Source organism: Vanessa tameamea, chromosome 13 (genome assembly GCF_037043105.1).
Source record: "Vanessa tameamea isolate UH-Manoa-2023 chromosome 13, ilVanTame1 primary haplotype, whole genome shotgun sequence".
In the NCBI taxonomy this organism is placed as follows: Eukaryota; Metazoa; Arthropoda; class Insecta; order Lepidoptera; family Nymphalidae; genus Vanessa; species Vanessa tameamea.
The window spans coordinates 6341744-6363556 of NC_087321.1; the positions used below are offsets into that span (position 1 = coordinate 6341744).

Sequence of the window (21813 nt, forward strand, 5' to 3'; positions counted from 1 at the left end):
TTAGGTTGGCAGCACTGAATTAGTTTACCATCGCGACCGCAACGCAGCGTTGGCGTCGTGCAACACCTTTCATTGTATTGACTATTGACTGATTCTGAACACAGAGAATAATGTATAAAACTAATTTATCCTTTAATTGTCTTAGTTCTTGTTAAAATATATTGTATTATACCTTAGTTTAAGTGTAATAATGCCTCCGTTTACATAAAAGTGAAACAAGACAGCCCGTCGAGTGCTACGCGGCCATTTTACTTGCAATGCGGCAACGGTGTATGATCCGCCATTGGAAACGGCTAGTGTCCTTTTCTGAGTGCAAGATTTGTATTTTGTCGATTTGTTCGACATAGAAACAACGGTGAACCATGTGTGATAAAAGTGTAGTGCGGACTTTAGTGTAGTGAAGCACGGTGGTCGGGTGTTTCGAATAATGTGCGAACGATGGAAAACGAAGTGAAGCAGCGCAATCAGAGAAACAGGCGAAGGGAGCGGGCACAGCGCATGCAAGCACAGCGAGAGAGTAAAGTTAAGGATGGGGACAGCGGCGAGGACGAGTCTCCGGCGAGAGAAAAGCCACCTCGTCCTCCGGCCAGGAGAAAGAAGTCGAGGGAGCCTCTCGGAGAGGAGGACATCATTGATGGTTTCGCCATAATGGCATTTCGCACATATGAAGATCTCGAGGTGAGTTTAGATTCATAAAATATCTCATATACTACAACTACACGAACCCATAACAATAGAAACTAGACAACGTAATCATTTATTATTCTTTAATTATTTATAACTATAAGTAGATACAACTGTTTATATTTACATGTTTTTAAAGTCGAGATCCTACATATTTTATATTGATAATAATTCGTGTAGCAGACTTCTAAGTCAATATAAAATAAACCAAACGACTCTAGGTATTGCGTTCGTATTGTCTATTTAAATAAATAAATTAAAAAACATTGTAAAAATGATTTGCTGAATTTTGGCATTGCTATTTTTAAAAGGTATTTATCCATGCAATAGATTGTTTTTTACTATCCCATCTAAAAAAATTATGCTATGTAATCGCTTCAGACTTCATCTCGGACGTGCATTGACCCTTGATTGAACCCTTCACACTAATACTTTAAAATTGAAATTAAGGAATTAAAACTGAAATAAATTCATTTAATTTTTTGCTGATGTGTGTTTCATTAAAGAATATTGCTTGACTGCATATCTATGAGCTAAGTGTATTTATTATGTGAGCAGCTGACGGCGCGGCGCCTGTCGGAGCGTGCGGCTCTGTTCTTCGGGCGAAGTGCACCCGCGGTCTCCCACTAAGTGTAAATTTGGTCTAAGTGGCTTTCGCTCGTTTGTGCTCATTTATCGCGCCGTCCTCGCAACGACAATATGTTGTGTATGTTGAAGTCTCGTATGCGCATAACAAAACTACATTTCGCGCTATCGTTCTAAATTATGACGACAGGCGTGCCGTTTCTGCCTCGTTGTGGCTCGGTTATATTATAGGCCCAAACAGGTTCCTTTGCTCCTATTTAATTCACCACATGCGGTGTGCAACGTTTATGCAATTTCTGCTTACAATGGCTGTAAGCTAATTTTCTACAGAAAACGGGTTTTTGTTGAAATTACGCCAACGATTCGACATATGGCTAATAAATATGAGGTTTCTCTTCATAATTGTATAAAAAAACTATCGTGCAAAAAATACGGAACAAATTGAAAACACACCTCCCGACAGCCGTTGCGCTGTTTTTTTCATTCGTTTATATTTATTCTTTTATGTAGTAGTTTCATTTATACTACATATACTACTTGTGTATTAAAATTATTATCGATATCGTGCAAATTCTACACTGAACTCGTATAATATCAACTTAGTTCATATCAACTGAAAAAATGTATTTTATCTGCAGGTAAACATTTATTACATGTTATGTTATCAATACGATTACAGGCGAAATTACTTTGCAATTAATATTTGGGTAATTCAAATGTGCTGCGCGTGTTATAAATTGTTCTAATATTGTACACTATTACAAAGCAAATATATAAATTATAAGCAAGAAATTATTATTAAGCATTAGGTGCCACTGTGAATGATTGTGATTTAATCGTGGACGAAAGCAGTAGTTAAACAATAATTAAAGTTATACGAGCGTGACCATGTCATCTTATGCCCGTAAGCGGCAAGCGACAAAGAGAAGTAGGTAATTATTTTCCCACGATATCCTTACAGAGTCCAGTTTCATATCAGGTGATTCTATGAAATAAACAAAATATCAGCTTCCAATCAGTATAGCAACGCGATAATATGTTTATACTTGTAATCGTTTTGGTTTGTTTATAACCTCATTGATGAAAATAAATAAATAAATGAATGAATTATACAGATAATTGAAAACGATGAAGATTTATTTTGAAAAAACATTTCTTTAAATGCTAATTTTTACCCTTGTTTAAATGTTACAGTCAGTGGTAATTAATAAGTTAAATCGGTTTTATAAACTCACTAAAAGTTAAAAAAGCGAATCTTTAAAGTTGTTTATTACCAATTTTTGTTTATACCTGTACATTTCTTGAAATGGACTAAATAATTTAAATTAAAACATATCACTATAAAAAGATAATTAATTCGAAATATGTAAAAGGGAAATATTTATTGTTGAACGAGTTTTTTTGAGTATATTAAAAATTTAAAATAAATATCTTCATAGTTTAACAATGTCCAAATCTGATAAACATCCGAGATAAATTGAATTTGGCACGTGAAAGTTGTTGGCCGTAAAAATTACCTCTGAGCTAATTCGTTTCTGAAGTATCTATCTCTGGTAAAATATTGTTTAAATGCAATTTTCGAAAACATATTTTTTAATACATTCATCATGTTGTTATTAAAGCATTTGTAAATTCATATTTATATTTACATATACATTAACCAGGCACTTTCATTTGTTTTACCTAATGGAGTGCTAAATAAAATCGCAGCGCAGTTTAACTCATTGTTATATTTGCGAAATGTTTCGGAGCAAATACCTACCTGCAAGCTTTATTACAGAACGTTGCACACAAGCCGTTAAAGCGATTCCCCGCTAGAGATGCCTCAGGCTTAAGCCGGTACAAGGTAATACCTGTGAAAGCTGCGGTAGTGAGACGCATAACAACTATACACTAGGTTCGGGATTCAGTGTATGCTTGTACAAAATCAATATATGTCGCTTTAGAAGACGAGCTACTACGATTCGGAGCAGCGACCGAGTGTCTCGGCGCCCCTAAACACCCCCGTGACCCATCCCCTTCTAGCATTCCCTGGAGCTTAATGTTAGCACGCCGTGACATAAATACTTACCTGGGAAAACTTTAAACCGCTTTCTTACATTTTATTACTTCTCACGTTAGCTCCTTTTGAACTTTTCGCACTTGTCAGCAAATTTTCCGAAGTTATCATGTAGAGATATTCAATTGATGTAATAAAATACTATTAGGCCGTTTGTTGATTAAAAATATTTATCGTAATATTTTATATATTTAATGTAATTTTACTTCGCTTATCATATTATTTTTATAACTTTTTAATAACAGCTTTAAATTATTTAAGGCCAAATTAAATACCGTAAGTGTAGTGCATACCCTAACAAAATAAATCCAGACATTTTGAGAGCAACTCACACAGACGCAAGCCACCGCCATTACTTTTAAGAATATTGTAGAAAAATTGCTTTGTCCTCCGCGTATAGGGGAAAGTTGTGTTCGCTTGTACCTACTACAATTTGAATTCACGAGTCGTTTTACTTAGGCAATAACTATGCAAATGCAAGTTTTAAGCCAGACAATATATTTTGCACCGTTTTACGTTGCACAGGCAAAAAGTGTTAACTATTAGTATTAGATAAATCCAATGTATTTAAAATTACCGATAAATAATTATTTTATTTCGAGCAATAAAATATAGACAGTAAAAAATATATGTTAAAACTAACGTTATCTTGTATTTCCAATACATTATTATGTATACAATAAATGAACATTACTGCCTAATTGAATAAATACGTTATTTCAAAAGAATAAGGGTACTCAATATATATGTTAATACCCTTTTAATAAGAGACAAATGTTACATTTATTACCGTCACATCTATTTATACACAAATAATATAAAACTACTACCTACTCGAAAAATACTAGCGAAAACATGTAAGAAAACTAATATGAAATTATGTTAAATTTGAACATTTATCCTTTTACTTTTTAAATTCTAAATAGGTAGGAATGCAAAATTGGCGAATGGGCAACCAGATGGATGGTCATCACCGCCTATAGACTATCTGCCACTAAGAAATATTAACCATCTCTTACATAACCAAGGCGCCACCAACCTTAGAAATAAGATTTTACGTCCTCCCGCCTGATGACACTGGTATACTCATTCTTCAAACCTTACCAAGGAGTACTTCCGTAACAATGTTGCTTGGCCTTAGAACACGTAATGAATGTGTGGTACTCTAATGAACTTGCACAAAGTTCTACAACAAAGTAGAAAATTGCAGTAACACTGTCTTAATGGCATTTGAGGGAGATATTTTAAATGTTATATATAATATATAATCACTCGAAAATCGAAAATACATAATTGGCATATATATATAATAAATAAAAAAATAAAAAAAATATTCCGACATAGTTAAGCTCGTTATACTATTACTTCATATCAATTAGTAGTATTTAAAGTTCCTTGTGTACGATGCCTTATCGGATCTGAAGTTTCTGTTCAACGTAACTAAAACACTCGTTATCAGTGTTAAGTTTTATTAAACAATCTTCGTAAATGTGTCGTAAACTGGTTCTCTGTTTAGAAATGTGGTTTTGTTTTGCTTTGTACGTGAAAGCGTTATTTCCAACGTAAACATACACTCGGTAACACGTACTACTTAATAAAATTAGCTTCTTAAGTGCATGTTACCATTACAACGTGAAACATAGCAATCATTGTTTTCCTAAGTGTTTATACTTATATGTGTAATTGTATTTATCCAATATGTATCGCTAATGTACCATTCACCGTTAAATATAGATGAAAAATCTTTAGAATTCATTTGTCTCTGTTTGCTCATTGGTTATCCATCGTGAAGTGGATATTAGCACACATTAGTGTTCATTGCGCGACATTGTATAAACATTGTAATATATCGCCCTATTATCATCTAACATACGTCAAGTCAAAGTAAATGTTTACAGTAGTTAGTATTGGTTATGAGACACGCTCGACCACTTGTACCTTTTTGATTTGGTGACAATACAAATAAATCTCCCATGATTGATGACCCGGAAATACACTTAGCGAAGTATGCGGGGAAGATCGCGTCGGACTATTAATTTTGTCTACGTCGTGTTAATTAAATGTATGTATTGATACAGAATCGTAAGTGTCGTAATGGCACTATAAATTTTATTAAGATATAATATAATAAATATCATCCGCATTTAAAAATAATATATAGTAAATGAAAATGAAACAACTAGTTTTATAACATAAATGATTATTTTATTTTATAAAACTTGAATTAGACTGTGAATAAAATTAAATTATAAACAAATGGTAAGCTGAATTTGTAAATTGGATTCTTATCAAATTATTTAAATACTCAACTATAAAGCGAACCATATGTAGTAAAACCTTTTAACGCTAAATATATTTTTGAGTAGCCTTTTAAAGTTACATCAGCGGATAATTATTTTTAAGTAACAGCCGCTTCTTTTACCTGAATGTAGGTTCACTGTTAAACACTAAAAACACTATTAAGTGGAAGTCCGAAGTAATTCAATTTAATCAATATTCCCGTCGCGAACTTTGCCTTACGGCCTCACAGGAATTAACTCAGTTAGTTTCGAAGAATGTTAATCACGACCTCGTTTTACAATCGCTATGGCGAACTATTACCGAATTAAATTAACTCGCATAAAGACTTAATGAATTCTTAGCTGATTTTAATATACATTAGTAGAAATTGAGCAATAAATTTAAAAAAAAAGTGCCATTTTAGCGTATATTTTTAATCAATAGATATTTTTGAACGATCTGAGCTCGCGAATACAATAATAAGTATCTAATATTAGATAAATATAATAAAGATATTATCGCTAATAATAGTATTATTCAATTCATGAGATATCGGCCCACCGAGATTATCAATAGTCTTATCATATTTTGTTATAATTAATTATGACAATAATTTAAATACTTATATTATATAAAAAAAAAAACTCGCATTAAGTAGCGGTTGGTAACGATTCAGATTGCACTTTCTATTTTATGTATCAGATCTAAAGTATACCGATGGAGATTAAAATAGTTCTACTATTTTCCTACTCTGATGATATAGATAATGTAAGCAAATCAATTTACATTGATATTTCTTTACAAGAATATATAATGCGTAACAAGCAACAAAATTTTTTACGTGAATTATACAATAATATTAGAAATACTACTTATGTATTTAGCCCCGAGATAATTTTATACCTATTTTTTTCTTAATATTTTGTTTTTTTAATAAATATATAGGACGTTTAAGAATTAAAAAATGAACAATACTTAGTTCATTATTAATTCCTTCATTCTGTAATATAGGTTGTAAGCTTACATATCTGCTAGATAAAAGATATATCTCGTTATTCTGTTCTTGCAATGTCGATTATTTTATGAAGAATAATAATTGTACTCTAATATATTTAAATATATGTACCACATTTTTTTTACTATAAATCATAACTACTAGAGAATTACATACAATTAATTTTACGTATGTCGATGAGCTAACATCAAATAAAAGCGCAGTGGTTGTAAGGTGTAAATATTAAGCTTTCCTCCATTTACCCGCAATTCAATTCCAATACGATTAATGTGAACACAAATAGAGGGACACGTTAGTAAACAGATTATTAAAACATATAAAACGGCAGAGTAAACATTTTTGTTAAAAGATAATATAGCAGCGAAAAATGGTTTGATGAGAAAAGTATTGACGAGAACATTGATCAGAGTGACGGGCTAGAATATTTACTAAAAACGTTTCGGTGAATCAAATAATGAAAACTATAAAATGCATTGTATTATAAATTATTTTTACTACCTAAAAACTTACAGCTCACTTGAATAATATATAGCAGTCATCTTTATTTTAATAAACAAACTATCCCATTTAATAGAAAAGTAAATGTACTGTATTTATAAAAATATTATATTATCAAATGTACCAGATTCTAAGTGAATTAAATACAATAGCCTGATTCAGTTTTCATAAAGTGTTCGAGACAGAAATAATAAGTGTCTAGAAGATTGTATCGTATCACTACAATGTTTACAAGGGTAATGGTTGAAATAGGGTCCTTCCGCCCACACGGGGCGGCGCGAGGTGGCGACATAATCGCTCTGAAACACGCGACTGTCGCAACGAAAATCGTTTACAAAATATTTCGATTACAACCCTCCCACTTGATTGTTTCCTCCATTATAGTTGAACAAAGTTAAAGAATGTTTAGTCGGGTTGGTGAAGATACTAAAACGAGGTATAATTTGAAGTTATGATTCGTCGCTAAGGCATTTATATTATGCATATAAAATTTGCTTCTATACAATAAATTCGAGCAATCATAATAAAAAAAAACATATAATAAAAATATGCATTTTTCTTTAAAAATTAAATATGTAGACAAACTTTATTTAACAACGTGAAATAAATAACACTAGTTTTTACATCGCGATATATTTTCTGGTTTTTTTTTTTCAAACGTTCATCCTTTTATGAAATCCAGCTACCGGCTGAGCTTCGTAATTGTTTTCAAAAAACATATTGTGTGAACTTTTTGTTATCGCTTTTGTAGTTTTATTTTTGGGTATTGTATAAAAATACAATTGATATGTTAAAATTTTATTGTGACTCCCAGGATGATTTAATCTTAATATAAATCCCCCCTATCGCTTAGCAAAAGATAAAGAGCCGTTTCTCTTGATAAGTTAATTATGTGCCGTACTAAGCAGAGCACCATAATCGTTCATTACCATGCAGTTCAGTATCTAATCCGGCGTGCTAACCCACGCCCGCTTGTCTGATGACTTAATTAATGACCCGCCGTGTCGCTGGTAATTAAACAGCTCTGGCAAATTGAAGTTAGCGCTTGGCCCCGCAGCTGCCGGTGGATTAAAAACCGAATGCAATTTGCCCCGGATTCTAAATTGTTTGATGGAACTCGAAATAAATAAAGCTCGTTTTTTTTCTATATCTTACAACGATATAACAAATGTTTCTAATAATTGCTGTTAATTTTATGGTGCTACCGTAAATTATAAATAATATAAAAAATAATTACAAACAGTTCACCCAAAAAACTCAATTAGCAAATTAAATTAGATAACTAATCACGTTGCTCGCAGTAGCTAGCACCTGTACTGAAATCAAGTTTTTACTTGGAACCTGACGTGTCCGAGGCAAAGTTTATTCGGGATGTTCCAATTTAGTTATAAAATACCTTCGATACACAATTTAGTTGAAGGGGTATTTTTAGACGATTAATTTTTTTGTATTTTTGTGTAAGTTATCTTTTTCGATTGTGATTGTAATACCGATTATAACAATTACTTTTGTATGGGGTAGTACTGTACTTTGGGTGGTCTAAATCATCGTTTAAATTTAAGGAAAATGTCACCATATTGTGTATGAGAAAAATGGGGTATTCGCCATTTATCTCATTGGAGCAGCGCGTTTACAAATACCTATCATCCATGTTTAATATATAAACTATGTTATTTATATCCCCAAAACAAACAAAACAATTTATCTCATCACAGAAATCGAATCGAAGCTATGTTTATTTAATTAACGCGTTTTTCTTTCGATCCCTTTGATTTATTAAAATTATGCTAAGTAGCAAGTTACAAATTGGCCGTAACAAGCCATTAAGAGGCCATTATTTCTTCATAATATTAGTATCGGAGCTGTCACATCGGTGATTAATTTGTTGTCGGTGAAGCAATTAGAGTAAATGACCGTTGTCGACGAGGTGTGACTGCGTGCGTGCGTACTCTAGCTGAGGAGGCAGGTGATTACCTTGCGGGCTGCGGCCCACTGAGTTATTGACCGATGCTAATTATTGGACAACGTCTTGTGAACATGCTATTATGTTTCATTTAAACTACACTCTTGACGATATAATGAAGGGTTAGTACGAATACTTTCCATTTTAAATTCATATCTAATTTTACTCGTTTATTTAGAAACCGTGTTTAAAATAATTATTTTATCATTAACGTACAGTTTAATTTTAAATGATACGCATACATGCGAACAATGCTTATATGTAAAACTTTTTAGTGAAATTAATAGAAAAATGCGAAAAATCTCAATAAAAACGGTAACTTTATATTATTAGTTATAAATCCCTCTGCGACTGTGACGAAAATACAATACTCTCGAGATCTTTATGTGGCTTCCACAAAAGATTTTATATACAATTCATTTTAGTCTCATAAAAAAGTTATCACGGATTCGCAGAAATCGGTTGAGCTATTTCTCTGCCAGCGTTTGCTGTTAGCCCGTGGGAAAAACAAATCTCAATATCTTTGCCATAAGATTTCTTTGTCTATAATTGATAATGTGCTATTCATCAAACTTAAACCAAACAAGTAATTTACTTCTCAATGCTATGTCTGAATCTTTTTAAGTGTTTACAGTATTATTTAAATAGTTTATTTAATTACTGAAGTAAAAACATCTTGATAAGTTGGTTTAGTAAAAAGTTTACTTAAAGATTTATAAAAACAAGGATGTGATAAGTACTTTTGGTAAACTTACAAATTTACTTATTATGACACTTTATTTTAATTTGACTTAATTAACATGATCTTATATCTAATTTAAGTTTTTGTAACCAACTAATCGCAAATATAATACAAGCAAGAAGTAAAACTTCTTCTATATTAAAATACGATTATTTATTATTGCACAATGTTATTGCATTATAGGTATATTTTGGGTATAATAAAGCAAAAATAAAAGTTAATTTCCAACCGACATACGCTCTACTTGACGATAAAGTTGACGAATAAATAGTGACTTTATGAATACGTTTTATCTTTTAAACTTCACAGAAACCAATAACAATTTTATGAATATTTATGACCGGCCTTCAGCGCTTCACATTATTATAAAACTTTTCAAATCCTCTTACAGTTCCGTTTATTATTACATTCTTAGTTTCTTTTTCTCGATAACTAGAAAGTACTATATCATGTCTATTACGTGTATTGAAAATGTTTAATAGACATGTTTATATTATGAATTGAATGCAAATAAAAAAAAAGCATTTATTTTTATATATAGAATGAATACAAGACGACGTTATTCTCTAATAGTCTTGTGACAAAAGATTACTCAAACGATTATAGCTACCGTGCCAATGATTGTTTGTGATAAACAATCGTGTTTAATGTCGAAGCCCTATTTGTGTATTTAATTATATTTAATGACTCTTAATTGCGTTTTTCATTCAAATGTACTATTCAATTAGTCCATTTATAAAACTCGGTTTATTTTGTTTTTATTTAGCTATTTCGTCTTAAAAGGTATTTTCCTTCTTTAGGTTCTCTGTTTGACCTCTTTAAAGATAGTTTAAATTATTCTTGTTTTTATTTAAATGTTAAACTAGCGACACGTCCTGAGGCCGCACGGGTGCAGTTTATTATTTAAGGAAATTATATGATATAAATATATTTTTTATATTTGTAAAAGCTATTGTTTGAATTGTTAAAGTGCATAATAAAACTTTCAAGTCATATCTGTTTTATTTAAAACAGCTGTATTAATTATACACATAAAATATACATATATACTAATAATAAAGTACTTTTTGCATCCATTTCGTTCAAACTACGTTGACATTCCTATAATTGAAAAATGATTATGTTGTCAGACAATATTTGTGAACGTTGTAACTTAATAGTAAAATGTTTTGTATTTAAATTGAGTTATTTAATTAAAAACATTGAAACCTAAATATCTAGTTATAATTATGTTTTTGTTTCACTTGAAACCATTTATATGTTATTTAATAATCTTGTTAGTTGTTCGATTAGATTTATTTTGCACTACTGAATTCAAATGGATACTATTTCAATATAATATTCCACGGAATATCTATATTTGTATAATTTATATTACACACAGCCTAAACTTGGAAAGTTTTTTGTAATAGAACGGGCTAATGTAAAGAATTTATCGCCTGTCTCATTTGCAGTCATTTTTACATTAACTAGTTAGCTTAAAAATATATGTTATAAGCTATATAAATAAAGGCTTGACATAAACATTAGCAAACATGAAACCGAGTGTTTAATGCAAATTTAATGCGAGTAAAATTGGAGCTATGCTAGTTAGGAATAAACATTCAAATCGGCCTTTAGACGCTTATGACTCATCCATCGAATTAAATAAATTATGTACTTATCCAAAGTTAAAATTGATATCTAAATAATCTTTTATTTTTCCTCAGGCTGCTGTAAAATGCGCTTCCTCACCTCGTACCAACGCGTTGTCAACCAAACCAAGACTACCGTTGGCTGCGCTTGCAGGCGATGCAACCCGCAACCATGCAACCGCCAACGTCAATTCACATGTAAGTTATGGGTGTTTCATGTGCAAGAAATTTGAAACAACTCTCAGTGTTTAACATAATATGTTAGAATGAAAAGCAAGCCTTGTAAATATGTCGTAAATGGAGCCTGCTTTAAATTCCGCACGATATGGTTAATGCTTATACCATTATGTCTTCTAGACTTGCATGTGATAAATCAATAATGTGTATAATATCACTGTTGAGCATGAATTGTTAATGTCTCTGTTATTTTCGTTCTCCGTCTCGTTCTTAAAATGTATCTAGTACCACGCCCCGTCCATAAACAGCTCTGCGAATTAGTAATGATTTATGTTGTATTAATAAACTCGGTCAAATAGGTAAACACTTCCTCTCTCAACAAGCCGTATAAACGCGTGTGGGTGTTATTCAATTGTCCGTATCACGATCATAGCCTACGTAAAGCATCGCTTTTACTTTTCACTGACCGTATCCATCAGAGATTAATGTGTTTGGTGATCTCACAAGTCTAAATGCAGCCGGTCTAAATCGGTATGCCATCGACGTGCTTCTTCCGGAGTGCTTTCTCGCCAAACACATAAAATGTACAAACGTAAACTATTATTCCACTTGTCAATTTATATAGACTGTTTAATATGCTCAACGCTTGAACACGCGCTAATAACAACTACAGAGCCAATTATTATATTTGAATTCGACTAAAATAAAAGTATAAATTTGAAACAATTAATAAAATTCAGGGTCAATGTAATGAACCTATAAAACTTTTTTTTATGTTATTACAATTTTAATAATAACTCTATTTAAATTACTATATTATGTTAATCATCTCATATTTGAATAGCGTTCGCTCGAGTGCTCGACAAAACGGTATTCATTAGCACCTTGGGCTAGAGATTAAAAAGAAGACGTTGTTTTTGCATAAATTCTTGATTGCAGTGAGAAAAGCAAGACGGAAGCTTGTGAATCACAATGCGCTTGAATATTACAGTGGATAAAGCTGGCTAGGATGGGGCGAATTGTGGATAGTCCGGAGCGTGCATTCGACATGATATTAAAATATAATGCCGGAGAGCCGGGCATGGCGACGGCTGATATTACCTATCGTCTCTACCATTATACTTCGTGCCTATACAAATTGACTCATTATTGCCGTACACAAAGGTTGAAATATCGATTTGGATGTGGTTATTTCTTTTAATGGTCTGGTGACACGTAATTGAAGCATAATGTTGATTAAAATTTTATTATTCTTTTACGACTTTAATTAAACTCTTAATAGTTACTAAAAGAATAATTTAACCCACTTCTTTATAAAATTAGATTAGTAGTTAATCCAACAGTACGAAATAATATTCTGTATTACTTTCTTGTGTAAAAGAACATTGCTATTATTAAAAAGATTTTCCTTGTGTAAGTATCCTTGTATACATAAGCTCTAAATAGGTTCACGTTTCTCCCGATGCCAAAGGAGTGCTTGGCGGAATGCGAGCAGTTTACCCCCACATTTCGTCGGTTCGCCGCGAGCCAAGATATGTCGCAATCCCATCCAATTTGCCTCCCACCGCTTGTGCTGTTGTTGGAATAAAGCGGAAAATCTTCCTCTCTTGGGAAAAGAATAAATTATATCGAAGCCTCCGTACAGCTAAATTTTGACTTAGTGTTTTTTATTGTGAAACAAAATCGTTGTATATTTACTGATTCATTTAACTGTTAATGTTTATAAATACTATTTTTAACATTATTTTTTAACTAGCTGCTTCCGACTTCTTACCGACTTCGTTCGGATAAAATTTATACAAAGTTATAACCTCGATTTCCCCCCTTTAAGTTTAAAATTAAAAAAAATCCATTCTTATCTATAATACTTGAGTAAAACGTACAAGATTGTTGCCACGCACAAGACGTGAAGCATACCGCCTCCGTCGCGGTGTCGACTAATAGCTCCTCACAGATTCAATTTGCCGTCAAATAGAATAGTCTCCCGGAGCGCACTACGCGATCATTAAGTTACGCCCTCTTCTCCTGTGAGATAGTGTTTCGAATTCTCACCAGAATAACTTGCCATTGAATTTATATTTCAATTTTACACTTTGTCCGCTCCGTATATTTAAACAAATTTTGTTGAATTTACTCTATTTGTATATATTAAAATAAAACAAACATATATCACGCAAACGTTTCGGTATCAGACACGTAAAATATGAGGGTGAAAAGTGAAAATGTAAAACGAAATTTATTTTTATAAATTCGAGTAAACCCTATCAAGGCACGGAATTGCAGCGAAATAATTGTGTGATAGCGGTTCAGGAAATAAAATACCGTTTCTATTATTTGTGAAAATATTTATAGCATTTTTTCACCTGTCGCTTTCATTTTTACATAGCGAATGTTTTTTATCGTTTTATAAAGTTTTAAATTATTTTTTATCATGTAACTATTGAATTTTATAGAAATTAAAATGTAAATTCACGTATGAATATGGTGTAGGTAGAATATACGGTACGGCAAGAGGTAAAATGTTTCACTACTTCACTAAAACAAACTGACTCAATTGAATACAGCACTAGTTGTTACAGCCAATAAAAGATACTACCAGCCTGTTGTCCAACAAATAAATTTAACCTCAAATCTAATGCAGACATCAATAGGTATAGAGCACAAACGTACTTCCGTATAAAATTGGTTGCGGTGAAGTGAACACGAGTTGATTGCTTTCGACAGAGGCGCATCCTTATTGTGTTGTCGCTGAGAGCTGGCGACTCGCCACAGACTGCGGCCAAAATGTTTTTATTCCCTCTTTCGATATTGCAGTTTGCTTACGTCGCCCTCCATTCACCTTATCGGTAATATATGAAACGTACGTTAGTTCTTTTATTTTTCATTAGACGGTTAAAATGTATTTTATAACACATCGAATAATACTTTCTATATCATATTATTCCTAATTATTATCTAGACAGAGCTCATACTACAAGTCAAAGAAACTAAATATTTAAAGAAAGACTTCGTTTTATAATGTACCTCTGCTATCTTTAACTTCATAAAATTGACTCGTTTAAAATGTCAGTACTTTAATATACCGAGGCAAATATATATGATAGTTTGCGTTTTAGGTGCTAAAGTAAAATAATATGAAAATTTGTATGATGAAATGAAAAGATTACATGAAAAATGAAAAAAGTTTTTCTTGCTTGTTGATGTTTTATAAATAAATACATATTCAAAAATATGAATAATAAGATAAGAATAACTACTTGTAAAATGTAATCTCTCCATCAAATTTAATATCTACCATAACGTAATCGCGAATCATGTCGAGAGATGAATTATTAATTATTCAAAATACCTTCATTATTATTCAGATAAAGACAATTATTGCAATAATTTAACATTTACGAGAAATATTAACAACGGTACGAGGTTAACTATAAATGTTCATTATATCGTAAGTTGCTAAACAGTACTTAAATAAAGATGAGTTGCGTAATAAAAATTCAAACGAACAGTTTTATCTTTAATTTACACAGTTAAATATTCACGTAACTAAATTAGACCGTATTATATACATAGCGTATTGTATTCATACGATACTTTGAACATTTGAACAGTCTATTTCGATTTGTGACACTAAATTCGAAATTAGTTAGCGTATCAACCACAATGCAATGGAAATGTTAATTCAATCACAGTTCCATTAGTTCGGCTTTCCGCAGTGTAATATTAATCTCGGAGCGGTCTGTCGCGAAATTCCATTTAGCAGCGCCGCGGGCTAACGACGAGCGCTGTTCACGCCGACGCCGACGCCGACGCTCAGTCTGATTGATCCGATGTGATGTTGTGTGCCCGGATTAAAACGTGATAACTTCAGTGTTACAAATCGGAAATGCTTTAGCTTTACGCCAGTTGTATTCTGAGCAATCTTGTAAATGTATAGCGAAAATTACATTCTGTTCTACGTTTGTTCCTAAGTTATTGTATCTAAATAGGACTCACGTAAACACAAGTAATATTTTAAACAAATATATTACTATATAAACAAAGCCAAGAACAAGAGCTTGGATAACGTATTAGATAGAATATGTATATTTTAACCGAAAATCGAGAAAGGTAAAAATTCAATTTTTTATTCATCAACCTGCACTGAACAGCGTGGTGAAATTGACTGAAAATCTTCTTAGAATCACCTTACCTGGCGCTAGGATATGCTGCTACTTTTTATATTCATAGAAGTAATGGATATGAACCATGTACAATTATATGACAATAAGAGATCAATTTTATTTGTACTAAACCTTCATTATTATTTTTTTCGTTTTAGCCAAGCATAATGAACCTTGCTAAAATAAACATGTTCTATCAAGAACGTTTCCTAGGAATATTCAATTAAAATACTAATATTCAGAGTTTAAAAACAATCTGAATTATTAAAAATGACCTTACTAAAAGTAAAACCTGCTGTGTGTCTGGCCATTTTGTGAAACGTCCAGATGTCGACTGTGAATTAATATTTAAATACCCGACATACATGATAACACGAAGTTTAATTTACTGTTTGGTTTGATTGTAATTTTTGTTTGAAAAATAAATGACTAACATTAGAACGAATTGTTACTTTATTTTCATTCAATAATATTAAAACTAATAATAGAAAATATATAACTGATAAAGTATAATTAAAAATAATGAATTATATCTCGATAAATTACTTGACTTACAAAAAAGGTCAACTCTAACATATTAATTAATCCATTCATTGTTAATCAAGACAAAGGTTTCAAATAAATGCTATGATAATATCTACTATTTAAACTCACAAGTCTGATTGACTTAAAATAGTATCTGTTATCTATAAGTAATTGAATGTATCAATTACACTGACTACAGTAGCTTGGTGTATAGTATCAAGGACTCTGGTATCGTTGACAAGTTTCAACAAGAGAGTTACGTGCCTCGACATAAATAAATTATGCAACGCGCCACTTAGCGATACCACACCTTGCCACCTCACCGCCGTCACCGTACACGCCGACGTGCCCTCCTTCCGCTCTTGACTCCACGATGACATATTTAACGCGTCGATACAATTAATCGCTCATACACATCGAATATATTAGCCGAGTTCATTAATTAATTTATTAAACGACGAACGGAGACGAAATACAATAAACCTTAATATTTAAAACACGACACTTAGTACAGATATTATCTAGACATGCATGCAATAAAATATAGCCATTATATTTAAATGGCTTTTAACAAGTTATTGCTAAAGCGTGATGTAAATGAAAAATACAATGTTAACGGTTACGTGTTCTGTAAGCTAGAAAGTTACTTAATATCCTGTTGATATAAATTTAAATAAATTGTTATTGGGAAACGTATACGTTCGGGTTATTTGATGCACAATAGAAGTGTATTCATGAAAAATGTAATTGAATGATTTATCGCGTTGGTCACGTTTCGCCGCCATATGGAGTCCTCATGAATAAGTAATGTTCGGCAGCGGTCGTTGTTTCAATTAGCGGTCGTGTCGTCGGTCGGGCATCGCCGCCTGCCACCCGCCGCTGCTGAACCGACCGGAATGCCATTTATAAACTGAATCTCTGCCACCCTCCATTAAAACTTACAATCGCGCAAGCATCGTAAACAGCAAACGTCTACTTCAATTTCATCGTAATAACTCGTTCCCTCGTTATACCTTACACACAACAATTTTCTTATATTGTACTGTTTTATTATTAAGATTGTACTTTACGTGAACATTTAAAGGTTATAAAGTTAAAATTTAATTGTTAACATACTAAGTTTCATTCTTGGAACGCTTTTGAGGAGAAAGGGTCGCGTGAGAGCTCATTATAATTAGGGCGCGTTGTAATGAGCAAAAGTAATTATGTGGTTAGCAACCGGCGCAACACGATCCACCCTGGATTAGTAGGATCTTACTCGCCTACACGATGTGGATTAATTTAATGTATGTTTTTGTTTATCTCTTTTACGTAAAAACTCGTAAAGGAATCCCCTACACTAGAACGGGACATAATCTACATCTACTACATGTGTCTTATTGTTATTTTTTGTGTGAGGAATGGATCGTATTACTTTTTATATATTGCCTGCCACTTAAGAGGACAGTAACAATATATTAAGTGGGCAAAAAAGGTAGTTATATTGTGTTTCTAAATTTATACAACGCGAATTATAAACTACGACTAAAATTAAACTGGAATCATTTAAAACTTCCTTTTAGCCGTAAGAAATGATATACTTCAATTTAAATTTCGTTACATAAATATAAGATTAATGACTAAATGACCTCATAACAATTTATTCATATTTTATAATATCAACTTCTTTATAAGCAATATTAGCAATAGAACCGAACGGCGTCCTGTCAATTTAGTGTAACAAGTTTTCTCTTAAACATAAAGAACATGACTGAAAAAGGAAAGCAAAATCAAATTGCGGACTAACTTATCCTAAGTAATAAAAACATGGAAGTTCACTGAGCGAGGGCGGTCGGAGAGTTATCCATTTACAGAGAGTTAGTCGTTTTATTTTCTTTTATCCGTCCCGTCGAGCGCTTATCGTTGGGCAGATTTGCTTCCCCCCGATTTCGTCTTCGGAACCCTCCCGTGAAATAGACGCGAAATGTGATAAATGGGATGCTCTTTTTATTGTTAAGTCCCGGGTGCGTTACGTTATAGGGAGGCCCATTTTGGCTCGAGTCCCTGTCTTATCAAATTTTCTTATATCCCATATACCGTTCAATTTTGAAAGGCAGTTTAAAACGCTTTTATGTTCTCATCCATTAAAATTAAATTGTATAAAAGTTTTGAATTTATTACCTTCCAACATTGCTAGATTTTTGCTGGATGTGCAGTATTACAATTATTTTTGTCGAATAGTGGGATAATTCTGTACTCCTTCTGCAGGGTATAACGCTGCTTCAAGACGCTGGTACGTCGGATGATAGTGGAAGGGCATCCGAACGGCTCACGGGCAGTTCGGTGGCACCCCGCGATCCCGATTCCTCCCGCGATCGTCTTAGCGACGTATGTATATAATTCTGTAACTTAAAAAAATATTACTTAAATCATGTGTGTCCAACGACTCGAATGCTTTACTCGTTTTCACGTTACGTATATACTTTCAAAATACATTTATGTATTCCGATGGTGTCCGTTGTTGTAACACTCATATTATTTTTTATTAAGATGCATGTTCATTGTTTCTTGATGTTGTATGTTCTGTTGCCGATGCTACTTTCCCAGCCTTACACACGAAGAGTACGACTTTATTACTTATAGAAATATAAAAATATTTCCTACATAAATATCAATTACAACTAAAAAATATATTGAGAAGTCATAACGAATCTCGACGTTTAAGGGGATGGCAATTAGGATAAGTTTTCTTTAGACTTAATAGTCGACTCACATCTTCGCTTTTTTTTTCTCCCTGCAGGCCAGTAGCCGCTGTAGTTCCGGAAAAGGCTATATCGTGAGTATACCTAATGTTGTCCTTGTTTTGCGCCCAAATATTTGTACCGCACGTCACGAGCTTGATTACTTCGCTTTTTACATCAGCATGCTTGCCATACCTTATTCGTTTATAAGAATTTCTGTTTATCTATATAATATATATTCTTTATAAATAAAACTTTTTATCGAAAAATCAGTTGCCGTAAGCTCGTAATTTATCTTTTAAATGTCAAACTCTATTAAAAGTTGAATGATGATTGAAAATATATCAAAATAATTTATGATCTCATAAATATTCAAAGTAGTAATAAACGAACAGGGTGTCTCTCCTGCATATTTTTCTTTCTAAACATGAGCAAGTTGTGAACGTCATTAGAGGAGTTGAGTTGTTCAAAGGTGAAAGCAATAATTTTCGATTACTGCGTGCAAATTTACCCCGATCACGCAACATATAGTCCCTGTTCGATATTCGGCACGTATACCACCTAAATCACGAGATTTGTCGAGGCACACTACGTACTCGTAACTTTACCTGCGTCCTGAATACTTCATGTTGTGTATTTATACGAAATTGTAATATCTACGTCTGATCCCTCCGTTGTTTCCCTCGACGCGGACTTCGTAAATATTCAAAGATTTATTCGCCAGCGTAAACTATAATGAAACTCATGTTCTCTTCGAAGTCTCTATTAATAATTTGAATTATGTATACGACTGTATTTATATGAAACCTCATTTATCTAAATTGATTTATAATAATATTTATGTATCTAAACATTAATATTCTCACGCCAATGATGTTTTGGATAACTAATTTTATGTTAATATATAGTATTGGGTGTACCGGTATATGCAAATGAGTAGACATTGATTACATCACAGAGGTAGGCGTATTTAATCCCGCCTTGGATGACGAGTAATTAGTGTTGATCTATGACTCATTAACTTATTATAAATTGCTGGTTAATAACTGATGTTCGCTTGTTTCGCTTCAATAGACTCCTTCAATTATTATGCATGATGCTTTCTGATGTTACAATGTGATTGACACTTGTTCTTATCTTTCTCTTTCTTCTTTTGCAGTGTGATAGTGAAGGCGACGATGACAAGGCAAGTATTTTAATAATATTATTCCTTCGGAAACACCGTTACATAGCCAAGTTTTGAACGTAAATTAATTAAACCAAGTATATTTCGCCTTCGAAATTGTGAAAAGTTAAAACAACGTCTGATATAAATGTCTGTGTAATGTAAGTGGCGAAGTTGCTCGTTTCCCGTTTATTACACGAGCGAACTCACTCGCACGGTGATTAATCTCACGGGAAGAAACGCCCCGAGCACCTGTTTACAAATTGTTTAGTCGCTATCTATTCCTCTAATTGGATTTTTGTCACGAACGATTTATTTGAAACCATTTCAGCATAATAGTCCATTTAAATCAGGACCGAGTTGGACGTTGCGAACGTGCAGTTTGAGGGTAATAGTTTCGCTTTGTGCGGACTTAACGCGCTGTAGGAGCTTAACTAACTCGTCAACAGGTTGTGAAATGCGAGTCAAAAGCCAGAGTTGAACGTAGAACGCTTTACGGCGTGTCGACGTAGCAAAGGGCGCTGATTACGCGCCGTCGCTCTGTTTCGTAATTACAAGATTGGCGCAGTCGCGAAGTGCCCGTAATTAAGTACGTTATATTACGCCTTTCGCCTCAGTACTAATATGCGCCTGAAAGTTCTAGTTTAAGTTATATTCGTTTAATAACTTTAATTGCTTGAAAGTTAGTTACTACCATTCGTTGTAAATAATATCGAGATGTTGACATGTCAATTAACTACCGAGAACATAAACTGTTACTCGAAACGAAAGTTTAATTTGTACAAGTGTAAATAACTGCTACAAATTAGCAACGGCTCCCATTCAAATCCCAAAAGCTTTAGAGACCGATAGCATTGTTCGCAAGCGCTGGCAATTCCGATTCAACCGCGTTCCTCTTAATCTAATTATGCCTGTCCGCTTCGCTGCCCTCAACTCACCCCCTTGTACCTTTGCTTAGTGTTTTATCTTAGTAGAAAACCTAGTCGTAATACGATCACATTACTATATTACGACTGAAATAAAATATTACAATTGAGTTAAATATCTATGATAAAAATAAACTTAATATAGCAATTAAGTAGGTGACTGGACTAGTATAAATTAATTAAAGCAACGTGTAATACGATAGACTAAAAATAACTACGAATGTAATTATTACAACTTCGGTATCATTGCGTTTACATACCTTTGTATAATATTAATTAAAATATTTATTAACCGAGTTTTCGTTCGAGACCTTTCAATTCCAATTTGTAAAATATAATAAATTGTGTACTTTTATTCTCCGATATAGTGACATATCTCATTTGCGATAATTACTTTATCTTTAATTACTTCCTACTTTTAAAATATTATTAAAGGTGTTTCATTTCATCATGAATGTTATCTGGTTTAATATTAACGTATTTCTGTTAAACTTTAGTTCTACTTAAAAGTTAGTACTTCTTTGTTATATAAAAATCGTTTATTAATTACACTCTATAACGTAACTAAATTTTAATAAATACGTCTAGTTATAATAGTCAATTACAAATCATAACTTAAGACTTAGGGATTAGTTAATATATTATGTCATAATCGAATCGAAAGTTGAGTGGCACAA

General features: G+C 32.6%; 1 protein-coding gene across 7 annotated transcripts in view; it reads left to right on the forward strand.

The window, feature by feature from the left end:
* The first annotated feature begins 14 nt into the window (after positions 1 to 14).
* The window catches only part of Tay (tay bridge), a 51038-nt gene continuing 29239 nt past the window's right edge, over positions 15 to 21813 (forward strand). For 2 of the 7 annotated variants that reach the window (XM_026636613.2, XM_026636615.2), the window contains exons 1-5: positions 15 to 678; positions 11536 to 11658; positions 18573 to 18692; positions 19105 to 19140; positions 20205 to 20231. In XM_026636613.2, the coding sequence (XP_026492398.2) occupies positions 439 to 678; positions 11536 to 11658; positions 18573 to 18692; positions 19105 to 19140; positions 20205 to 20231 (546 nt within the window). In that variant the 5' untranslated portion in view covers positions 15 to 438. The remainder of the gene's footprint in view (positions 679 to 11535; positions 11659 to 18572; positions 18693 to 19104; positions 19141 to 20204; positions 20232 to 21813) is intronic. The other 5 variants (XM_026636617.2, XM_064216809.1, XM_026636614.2 and 2 more) reach the window with 4 other exon arrangements.